At 38.1% G+C, this 11576-nt stretch overlaps 1 protein-coding gene across 1 annotated transcript; it reads left to right on the top strand.

Moving 5' to 3' along the window:
* Window positions 1-684: 684 nt before the first annotated feature.
* LOC110785860 (uncharacterized) lies at window positions 685-6431 on the top strand. The gene is made up of 7 exons (XM_021990374.2): window positions 685-943; window positions 1433-1557; window positions 2258-2347; window positions 3640-3692; window positions 4215-4317; window positions 5680-5785; window positions 6041-6431. The coding sequence occupies exons 1-7, from the start codon at window positions 724-726 to the stop codon at window positions 6169-6171; spliced, it is 828 nt and encodes a 275-aa protein (XP_021846066.2). The 5' UTR covers window positions 685-723; the 3' UTR covers window positions 6172-6431.
* Window positions 6432-11576: the final 5145 nt, after the last annotated feature.

The following is an 11576-nucleotide window of genomic DNA, read 5'->3' as shown; positions in this document are numbered from 1 at the left end:
TGACTGAAGTAAAGCACTTGATAACTACTAAAGTTATATCTTGATTTCAGATGAAAACTTTAAAAGTTAATATCCATAATTTAACTTTTCTAACAGCATTTCACGAATCTTATTATCCTATTAATTTAGGGTACATACTTATTCAAGGAAAGGTGTAAGTGAAGATATGCCTGAGTAAATGGAAGTAAAGTCAACAAAAGTCAATGTCAAAGCCATGGTATTTTAGATTTTTAGATGAACATAAAACTATTCCAGAATTGACTTAAATAATACTCCATCCGTCCCTTAATACTCGCACTTTTTTAACTGCATACGCTTGTCAATGCACAACTTTGACCACCAATATCTTTAACTACATATTATAAAAACTTATAGTAAAAATATTAATATTTTGAAAATATATATTAAGATGAAGCTAACAATATATTGTATACTAACATTTGTTTTCATATACTATGAATAAAATAGGGTCAAAGTGAATTATGTGAATAGTGCAAAAAGTCAAAACGGTGCGAATATTAAGGGAACGAGGGAGTAGAAAAATGTGTAATAAAACTAGTATTTGATCTCCAAAAATGGAAACCCAGCCCAACTACGGAGTACTATAAAGTATAAACCCAACACAAAGTCCATGGGTTTGTATCTATAAAGCCCAAGAAAAACTAAAAAGTGTGATGATTTTGTGATAATAAAATAAATAAAATCCGAGAAATTCAAACAAAAATGGCGTTCGCAAGCTCTAGAGTGGTGCTGGTGCGAGCATCATGGGACACTCAGCAAAGATTACCTTACAACCCCAACACTCCTCGCAAAATCAAGAAAAAAACCAACTCCAACTCTCTCTCCTCGTCTTCAATTTCAACCTCTCAAAATAATCAGAGCCCCCGTTTGCAGATTGATGTTGACGAGCTTCTCAAGTTCAACCCTATAACCCCTAGCCAAGGTATTAAAGACTCCATTTTTTCTGCATTTTTTACCTTCCTGGTTTTATTTGTTGCTAAATGTAATGATTCTATCGGAGTTATAGTAATTTTGTTGAATGGATTAGGAATTTTGGTGATAATGACACTACAAATTTGTTGATTAGAAAGGGGGGTTTCTGTTAATTTTTTTGCTTAAATGTGATCACTGTCTCAATCTGAAACAGTTGGGTGTGTTTTTCATCTGGGGGTGTGTTACTTTTCTGAAATTTAGTTTAGTTTTTGTCTTGAAAAATGATGGCATAGCAATTTTAGCTAATAATTTGCTCATACAATGAACTACATTTAAGGGGTTGTAGTTAGTTTGGTGAATGGTCTGTGAATTTCATGATTTTTCTGGTGAAAGTATGTTTCTTTTTGAATGGAACTTACGCTTGGTCGGGAGATGGTGGCTGGTAAAGGTCATCCATTATAGTATCAAATTCTAAGGGTTATGATTATCTGATAAGCAGTTAACTCGGAGGAGCCGGCATACCTGGGTTATGAGAGATGGTTGCCAAGCGCACCGAAGGTGGAGAAACCTCGGTCTACTCATAATGCGGCTTCCTTGGCATATATTGGAGACTGTATATATGAGGTATGATTAAAGTAATATCTATCACTGTGTATGTTAGCATCATGTGAACACATTGAATTCCATTAAATCAAATGTTTATAATTGGTTAAAAATGATACACATTGTATATGAATAAGGTTTATACTGCTGATAATCTGATAATTTCAATTTCTATAGTAAGTGCTTTTCGATTGCTTGAAATATTAATTGTTACAGTAGATGGCTAAGAAGGATAGTGATCATTGATTACTGCTTTAAGATGATCATTTGTTGTGACTTGTGAAGCGAGTAGTGTAGGAAGACATACCATTTCATTAATTGTTCATTAGCTTTTTAATACTTTTTCCATTTTATGACATTGGAAAATTAAAGTGGGACAGAGATAAAGTCTATGATTCAATCACGTAGCTCTCAACATATACATGGAGGATGCATTTTTCTTTTTTTGTGTGTTGGTGGGGGGATAAGGCTTGGGAGTTGGGGCTTTTAGATCTTTGAAGAAGTCTGTAGATTCCTTAGGGTTTCCCTCCTACTAGATTGTAAAATACAAATAAACCAACATTGCCTACCCCATATGGGGATATTGATTTTTAAAGCGGGTTGCATTAGCTTAAAACGGCTTGTAGCTGTTATTCTACGTATGAAGATAAATAATTTATGTCTTATGTCAAATTGCCAATAAAATTTTGTTGCTTACTGTTACCTTTATTGAGATATGCAGTTGTATGCTCGGAGGCATTTTTTAACACCTACACTGAATATTGAGGTATACAACGATCGTGTGATGGCAGTAGTACGGTGTGAAGCACAGGTCTGTTATTGTTGCATTTTGAAACTGGATCTCAAGTTTGTGGATGTCTTAGATAATGAAAATATTTTCTCTCTCAATCTCTCCTTTAGATTGTAAAAATGAAATATTTTTATCATTTAGGAACTTCTTTAACGTCTTATTGGACTTGACACTTCCGTAATTACTTTTTTAGATGAATGCTTGATGATGGTAATATATGTTTGGAAAGGAAAACATCCCAACCTTCCCCTCTTTCTCCATACAAGCCTTCTGTGGAATGCCAGTAGAACTTGTGCTATTTGATAACCATAGTAATGTAGATAGGAATTGTTGTTAATTGTATTTGGAGTCCTTTGGGCCTAGGACTAAGCCTGCTCCTGGGATTTTGGAGGCGGGGGGAATTTTCCACCAGATCTTAGAACATCTTGTTGTGTGATGAAGATTGAGCACCTAGTCACTCTGATATGTATAGTTACAGATCCCACCGGTTGCAGACCTTGGGATGATTGATGTGCAAGCAACTTTACCCCTAAGTAGTCCAAATTCTAAAGTATGAAGTAGTACAAAGACTATCTCCAAAGACTGATGAATATACTTGGAAGGTTTATAAAACTCCTTCAAAAGAGGACACAATGCAGCTAGTTTGAGCTGTTTCAAAATTATCTTAACTGTCTTTCCATTTCTGGTAAAATATGAAGTACGATTTATCAGATGCCAATTAGAATTCTCATCTTTGTGAAGGAGGATTCTCTTACTTACAAGGCAGCAATACCTGCTCACTACATTACACACACGGTCGGCAGATAGCTTCTCTAAATCCATAATGTTATTGCCCATACTACAATGATCCGTCTTTCCGACCTCATATTCTCTTATATTCTCGTCTAGCACTACAGAGGAGGTGAATGTTTTTTTGTTTTTTTTTCGGGGGTGGGGGGTCGGGGTGGATGGGGGGATAAGAAAACGTGTATAAGAAAATGCGAGGATTTTCTATCTCAGTCCAATTCCAGAAACTTGCAGCCTTGAAATATCGTTGCAATTTATGTTTTCGTTCAGTGTGGTACCCTCAAGAAGCTTAATCCTTCAACACTACAAAAATAGATGAGTAGTAAACCTAAAAATGAGTTAGATCAGTGTAATTATGTTTCAAAGTGTGTTCTTCTTTGCAATAAGCCACTGACTATCTAGGAATTTGGGTCTACTATATCAGTATTTGTTGTACTGCTCTGGGACTCATGTTATAGACATTATACATATTGTGTTACTTCTTTGTCAAGATCTGTTGTTTCTTATCTTTATTTGCTGTTTTGCAGGATGCCCTGCTTCAGAAACTTAGAAATGAGGACTTTTTGTCAGAAGAAGAAAGGTATTTTGTCATTCATTTTTTGTGCCTAATGTTTAAGAAATGGCCATCTGCACTGCATACTGCCTCACTGTGATGTCATGACGGCCTTAACTCCTTCACGACAGAGTCCAGGCCCTACATGATGGACTATGAGAGGAAAGAACCCCCTTGTACTTCAAAGGGGTGACTGAGGCCCAAGAGTCCAAGACTCTCATATGGAAGTCAAGCTCTTTCTTTCCATGTGGTCTGGGAATCTGGGATTGTTATGTGACCAATTCCTCAATAAAAGTTCTTTCTTTAATTTCTACATTGCTCTTATCAAGTTATTTCAAAGAACCTCCATTAGAAAATAGAAAGGGAGTTGGCTGGGTCCAGGGTCCACATCATGCGACTATTGACCTATGTGTATTAGTTGCTTGATGGATGACTGTCAGAGTATACTTGGATAGATTAATTGCTTTTATCTTGAGGCACCGTTAAGTATTACTTTGACCTTCAATTCCGTCTGTACTAATATTGCATTTGACTGTTTGGAATTGATAGGGATATTCTACGGTGGGGAAAGAACATTGCCTCATCTAAAACACGAACTACAAAACGTGCTGGTGTAGCAGTTTATAACAGAGCTTCATCTTTGGAAACACTGGTCAGTTACTGCACTCAGTTCTATTAAGATATCACATAATACTATAATAGGAAATTTGTGTTTTCAGTTCTGGAATTGAACCCCGTCATATCCCTGCACTCAGTTCTGTTTAGATATAACAGCAGTGAAGTATTGTCTTTTCACATATGGGTTTTAACTTCTTTGTTTTTCCTGTTATATCACATAAAGAATAACTAAGAAGATACCGAAGATTTTTTAATTATTTTAATGGGTAAGGTGGACCCTAACTGAAACTCAACCCTCACGGTTTTTTAGTCCAGCTTTTTCGGTCAGACACTTGGAGGGGGGGGGGGGGAGGGGTTAAGCGATCCACATCCTGATCATTAGCCATTGACGGGATTTGATCTCGAGGTTACGAGGTGAGCCTCCAATGAGTGATATTTGCAAATTCTAAGTAGTTTGTAGACCTTGACACTTGTGATGTTTGCTCTACACTTCAGATGGATTGAAACGTTGAGTTATCAAGTGATTATCAGGAAACCATATGAGGTTCAAGTGATTCTACCTTGGAAATTATTCCTATTGAACTACCTGGGGTTCAAATTGGTTCTGCCCCTTAATAACATACAAGTATTTTTTTAAGTTAAATCCTGTTTATGTGTCCTGTTAACAGTAGGATTGCCTTTGTGCTTGTGCTGAGGGTAGGGGGTCTTTCTGGGTGTATTTTAACCACTTGAACTATAACAAAATGTAATAATGAGTAATAACAGTACTGATTGACTATTATTTATCATTTCGAAGATAATGGTTGTTGTTTCACAAAGGAAAAGACAAAAAAGTGTACCAAATGCTAAAGGTTTGCCAACACCTCAGAAACCATTATTGTTCTGATTAAATTAGGAGTGCATACGGCTGTGGGTTTTTCAGAAAAAATCTTGACTACTTAGCGAGAGTTGTTCACATTTGGCTTACCTTGACGCCGCTGCTTGCAATGATCCATACGTGGTCACAGTTGCTTTGGTATTGTAGATTAAGGCAAGACAGTTCATGTGAAGAATCCACTTCTTTTTCCTGCCATCTATGTTTACTCAGAGTCCGATATGTGTCTGAGTATTAGACTTGACAATTTAACAATAACTTTCCAGATTCTTGATCCAAAATGATGTCACGTCCATATTAGGTATAAAAGATCCAACACTTGAGGTGAAATGAAAGGTCCGAGTAACATAGATGGCAGGGAAAGAGAGCTCTAGTCTTGACCCAGCTCAATTGAATAATACAGTACGATCATAGCTCTAAAATCTGAATTAGCTAGAAAGTGTTGGAAAAGGTGTGGACATGTTTCATCTTTGACTACATAACGGCGTTCATTCACTTAACCTGTTGATGGTGATTTTGTAGATCGGCTACCTTTACCTGACCGACCCAATGCGTTTGGAGGATATGATGTCAAAACTTGGATTCGCAGTGGGTGTTTCCAGCCAATCAATTATTGGGAGTGTAAATGGTAAGTTACTAATAAGGTTGAAATCTCTCTATATACATGGTTGTTTTCTCACGCTTTGATAAATGTAACAAGGCAGCATTTCACTAGACATGTCTTACGATAATTTTATACACCTAACATGCCCGAAGATGTCCGTATAATTAAAAAATAATACTTTCTGATTAAGTAATTGAGTCTTAGAGGGCTAGCATTGTACGGAGTAGCCATTTAGCCTGACTCTTTTTTATCTGAATGTTGGTTCAATCCTTGTGGCAGCGGAGTTGCACAACTTGAAGCAAAAGAAACCAAAAGAGAAGACACGTTTGCTAAGCCGGCCAACAATAGTACCGAGCAGCCTTGATGTAGAGAAAGCATTGAAAGAAAACGAGGTTGACTTGATAGCGTAGAGACATCGACAATAATCAGCTAAATTATGACTTGATTTAATTGGTTATCTTAACACAAACAATTCTAAAATTGGTTCGAAGATGGCAGAGGAGTGTATAGTTTGCTGGATATAGGTTATGTATTCGTTCTCGATCGAACTCAAGTTATAGGTCTTAGTTTCAGATATAATCTGGAATCAGGGTATGTATTTGTTTCCAAGGTAAAGATAAATGACAATTTTATGATTTACTATTATATAATGAAAGAAAATGTTAAGCTACAGAGAAGAGAAGATTAGGAGAAAACGACGGTTTAGCCTTTCATATTGTTAAGGTATATATAATACACAGGTACACAACTTAACACAACATAAACTCCTATAACATAAATTTATTAACAATATGCAACTTTACATAATAGCAGGAATTCTATATACATTATAATTCTTAATATTCCCCCTCAAGTTGGAGCATGTAGATCATCAATGCCCAACTTGTGCATAAGAAACCCAAACTGTTGTCTTCCAAGGCTTTGGTCAAAATGTCTGTAACCGTTGACCGGTGGGGACATATGACGTAGACAGGTTACTCTTCAATATATATGTCATCACGAACAAAATGATAGTTGACCTCAATATGCTTAGTACAATCATGAAACACTGTATTCTTAACAATATGTAGGGCAAAATGACTATCACAGAATAGACCTGGTTATCGGGCGGGGCGGGTCAGGGTCGGTGCGGGTCAAAAGAGGGTCGGGTATTGAAAGGGTCATTTTTAGCGGGTCGATAGAGGGCGGGTCAAAAGCGGGTCGCGGGTCAATAGCGGGTCATTAGTGGGCGGGTCAATAAACGAGCAATGAAAAATGAAAAACAAAAGAGCCATGTGCAAGTACAAGTAAATACGAAGCTATACACGTAATTTTTTGTATCATTACTATTTTAATGTTCAAAATAATTGTAGTATAAGTTTGACCCTATAATGACCCTGTCCAATAGAGGCCCTGTCCAATAAGAGCCCTGCCCAATAAAAACCCTATTAACTTGACCCTAACCCGATATCCATTGGAATACCCTGTCCAATAACCAGGTCTATCACAGAATAATCTCATAGGCTTAGAATGCATGACAACAAGGGAGGACAATAATGACTTCAACCATTTCAACTCACAAGTGGCTACGGCCGTGGAACGATACTGTGCTTTAGCAGACGAACGAGACATTGTAGGTTGCTTATTTGTTTTCCACGACACAGAAGAACGCCCCAAAAATACCAAATAACCTGTCAACGATCGTCGATTCAACGGACAAACGCCGAATCACTATCACAAAATGTTGTCAAACTCATGTCTGACATAGGACGTAGCAAGATTCCTTGTCCTAGAGTATCCTTTAGGTATCGCAGGACACGAAGGGCTGCATTAGACTTGATCAAAAGGCGGGTCAGGCCGAGGGCATAAAAATCTGCCCATTATGTCAGGCCGGGCCAAACTTCGAGCCGATTTTTTGTGCCCAAAACCCGCTATTTCAGGCCACAAATAGCGGGGTTTTCGGGCCACTTTCGAGCGGGGGCAAATTTTTAACTAAATTTGTTGTTTTACGTTGACCAAACCCCGCAAAATTTTTAAAAAGTTCGGGTCGGGCCGAAAAATTCTGCCCAAAACCCGGTAATTTTCGGGGGCGGATCGGGTCGGGCCAGCGGGTCGGGTCGGGCCAGCGGGCCGGGTCGGGCCAGCGGGCCGGGCCATCGTTGATCAGCTCTAGGCTGCATCCCATTGTAGGACCTGCGGACAACTCAAAAATTGGGCAAGAACATGAACAGAATAACGTAACTTAGGACGAGTAACTGACAGGTACACCAGTCGACCAACTAACCGACGATACTTGTCCGGATGCTCAAAAGGGTCACCAAACGCATGCGCAAGACGATGATTTTGCTCCATAGGTGTGTCAATAGGCTTACAACCTAACATTATGACTTCCGTCAAAATATACAGAGAGTACTTACGTTGACATAAAAAAAATACCTTCAGGGCTATGTGCAACTTCTATGCCCATAAAATATTTTAATACACCAAGATCTTTCATATAAAAACAGGTGCTCAAATAAGTTTTAAAGCGCTCAATCGCATCATGAGAAGAGCCTGCAATAATCAGATCGTCCACAAAAACAAGAACATGCAAAGAAACACCTCCTTGCACATAACTAAATAATGTGTAATCTGCATATGATAGTTGAAAATCAAAGGCCCTCAAGACACTTGACAACTTTGCAAACCATTTTCGCGGGACTTGTTTTAAGCCATACAATGATTCTCGTAATCTGCATACCTTTCCAGGAGAGGAGTACCACAACCGGGTGGAAATTGCATATATACCTCCTCATCCAAATCTCCATGTAGAAAGGCATTATGAACATCCATCTGGTGTAATTCTCAATTCATAGTTACCGCAACCGCCAGAAACAAACGCACAGTGCCCATTTTTTCCACAGGCGCAAAAGTTTCATTATAATCAACACCTTCAATCTGCCTATTACCATGGACAAATAACGTCATTTAAGACGTTCAACTTTTGACTTGTCGGTGTATTTAATTTTATACACCCAACCACTACCAATAGCCTTTTCATACAAGATTTAGTTTTGTAGTGCTATTTTGAGCCGAAATTGTATGTTAATGTGAAGATTGGTTGTTGATTTTTAATATCTCGAATTATAAATAAGTAAATATTAGTATAAAAAGGATAATTTTGGGGGGAAAATCGGTACGAATCTAACAAGATCCACTCTGGATCACAAAAAAATGACCATAGGTCTAGTGTACATAGTGTTAAAATCGAAATGGTGCGATATTTAAGAAACGAAAGAAGTATATATACTCCAATCAATAATTTTGGTAATCAACAATGAAACATTCCTGGAAAAAAAAAAGGGAAAAATTACTTTATATAATCCAACTTTTCGTCGATTATCCGTTAATAATTCAACCTTTTAATTATTATCTAATAATCTAACATTTGCACCCCCATTAACTTCTATTGCACCTAACAAGTCACCAATTTGATACAACAAGGAACTTATACACGTGTCAAGCAACAATTCATTATAATTTTTTAAAAAACTAATTTGTTTTTATCTTTTTCTTTTCCTTTCTTGTTTCTGGTTTCTTTTTCTTTCTTCTTCCTTCCTCCTTGATTTCATGATTTGATTAAATTAAAAATCAATTCCTTTCCCCCAATTTTGAGCCAGAAACCGCATCAAACATTGGAAATTAACAACCACTTCGACTTCGTCAACCGCATCTAGCTATTTCGTCAAGTATTTATCAGTCAACCGCATCGATTTCGTCAACCGCAAGAATGATTTCGTCAAGTATTTTAAGATTGGGTCTTTCTCTTTGTGATCTCATTGGAGTTCGTAGTGAAGGTAGGAGAGAGAGTATAATGAATAACGCAAGTGATAAACCCTAAGATTTTGGAAGAGAAAAGGGGCGACCATGGTGGCTTGCTGCCATGGATGATCCGAAAAATAGAGGAGGGAAGGGGGGAGAGAAAATAAATAAAAAAGTTGATGAAGCTGTTGGTGTTTTTGTTTTTTTTTTCGCAAGAGCAGAGATCAGAGATGGGTTGTTAGGATGGAGGAGTGACAGAAGGAGAGGAAAGAGGAGGAGAGAGCATGAAAAATGAAGAAAAAAAATTACATTATCTTTAATTTTATTTATTTTGACTTTTTTAGCCGGTTTTCGGTCATTTAGATGTACTAGGGGGGCGTTTGGTTGGGGGTATTTAGGAAAGGGAAAGAGAATCAAAAGGAGTGATTCCCTTTGTTGTTGTTTGTAATGTTATTTCAATCATTCCCTTTACCCCTTGATTCCCCCAAATCCCTCTATATTGATTCCCCACCCCCCCTAAGGTATTGGCATTCCCTTTCCCTAAGCCACCATATACCCTCAACGCACCACCACATCCACCATGACCAACTCATAACACCACCTCCCTCCACCTGAGCCACGCTAACTGTCAACCTACCCTCGTCGTCGAACCACCGTTGACCACCCATCGTTCGCAATAGGAGGAGTCGAGAGGGAATCGCGGGCCAGTGGCTGGTGGACGGGTGGCGTCGATTGGTTGGGAGAGAGGGAGTCGCGGGTCTGGTGTTGGTGGACTAATCGGCGAGTTTGGGGTTGGTGGGTCGGCGACGATTGGTTCGGGGGGAGAAGGAGTCGCCGGTCTGCTGTTGGTGGACTGGTCGGCGGCGACTGGTTTGGGAGAGAGGGAGTCGCGGGTTAGGGGTTGGTGGGTCAGCGGCGATTGGTTCGGGTGAGAGAGGGAGTCGTCGATCTGGGGTTGGTGGACTGGTTGGCGGCAATTGGTGGGGTGGTGGACTGGTTGGCGGCGATTGGTGTGGGTGGTGGGCTGGTGGTGGACTGGTGGTGAATTTTTTAGGGTTTCCTTGGATTTGTTCAAACAAACAACTCTTGCAATCTAAGGGATTTACTTTCCATTCCATTCCAAACCCTTTCTTGATTCCATTCCCTTTACCCCGTGTCTAGCAAACGGCCCCTAGAAGTTATTGGGGTGTAAATGTTAGATTATTAGATAATAATTAAAAGGTTGGATTATTAACTGAAAATCGTTAAAAGTTGGATTATTTAAAGTAATTTTTTTTTTAAAAAAAAAGATATTGCTTTTGTTACACAAATATCGCACAATTTGACTTTTATACTATTTGTGTTGTACATTTGACCATCTTTTGTAATATATACGTAAGACAATATGTAATCGTGTAAAATCTTGTTAGATTCGTAACGACATATACTTTCTAAATATAAAAAAAATTATTATAATTTTTACTTATGCATATTAAAAGTAAAATTTATGTGTTGAAAAACGTAAGTCGACATGGCCAATATCCGAGAAACGGAGCAACCGCAAAACTTATACTCGAAAATACGAAGTATAAAACGGAAGAAGTACTATAAGACGGTGGATAAGATTCATGATATTAATATTCTGAAAATGACTTGGAAAGTTTTTGTTAGTGGTGGTATCAATTGGGCCCTTCTAGTGGACAACAGGAATAACAGGACCCAGAAAAACGCAATTAATTGGGCCCATTTTATGATCCTTGCTACTTGGGCCATTATCCTAGTAGTTAAGATTATAGACAAGATTATCCGTAGTGTTATCTTACTAAGTACTCCGTAATTTCCCTCAAAAAAAAAAAAAAAAAGTACTCCGTAATTTATTAGTTAATTTATTTGGAAATGGATTTGATGTTGATCTGAATGCCATCCTCAGTGGTAATAAACATAAACTGTCATTTGATTTTGTTGGAAGCTGATGTGGCATCCTTGTCGGTTAAAGTTCATTAAACTATTAGCAGGTTACTGCCTTGTCATCAATATTATCCATTAGATGGAAAAT

Source organism: Spinacia oleracea, chromosome 6 (genome assembly GCF_020520425.1).
Source record: "Spinacia oleracea cultivar Varoflay chromosome 6, BTI_SOV_V1, whole genome shotgun sequence".
Lineage (NCBI taxonomy): Eukaryota > Viridiplantae > Streptophyta > Magnoliopsida > Caryophyllales > Amaranthaceae > Spinacia > Spinacia oleracea.
This window is presented reverse-complemented; position numbering and strand designations above follow the sequence as displayed.

Bases quoted from the DNA above. Each gene is read 5' to 3' on its own strand.
- LOC110785860 (XM_021990374.2), top strand. From the start codon at position 724: ATGGCGTTCGCAAGCTCTAGAGTGGTGCTGGTGCGAGCATCATGGGAC. The intron at 3,693-4,214 runs GTATTTTGTCAT...TGGAATTGATAG, and splicing joins TTTTTGTCAGAAGAAGAAAG to GGATATTCTACGGTGGGGAA. The intron at 4,318-5,679 runs GTCAGTTACTGC...GTGATTTTGTAG, and splicing joins CTTCATCTTTGGAAACACTG to ATCGGCTACCTTTACCTGAC.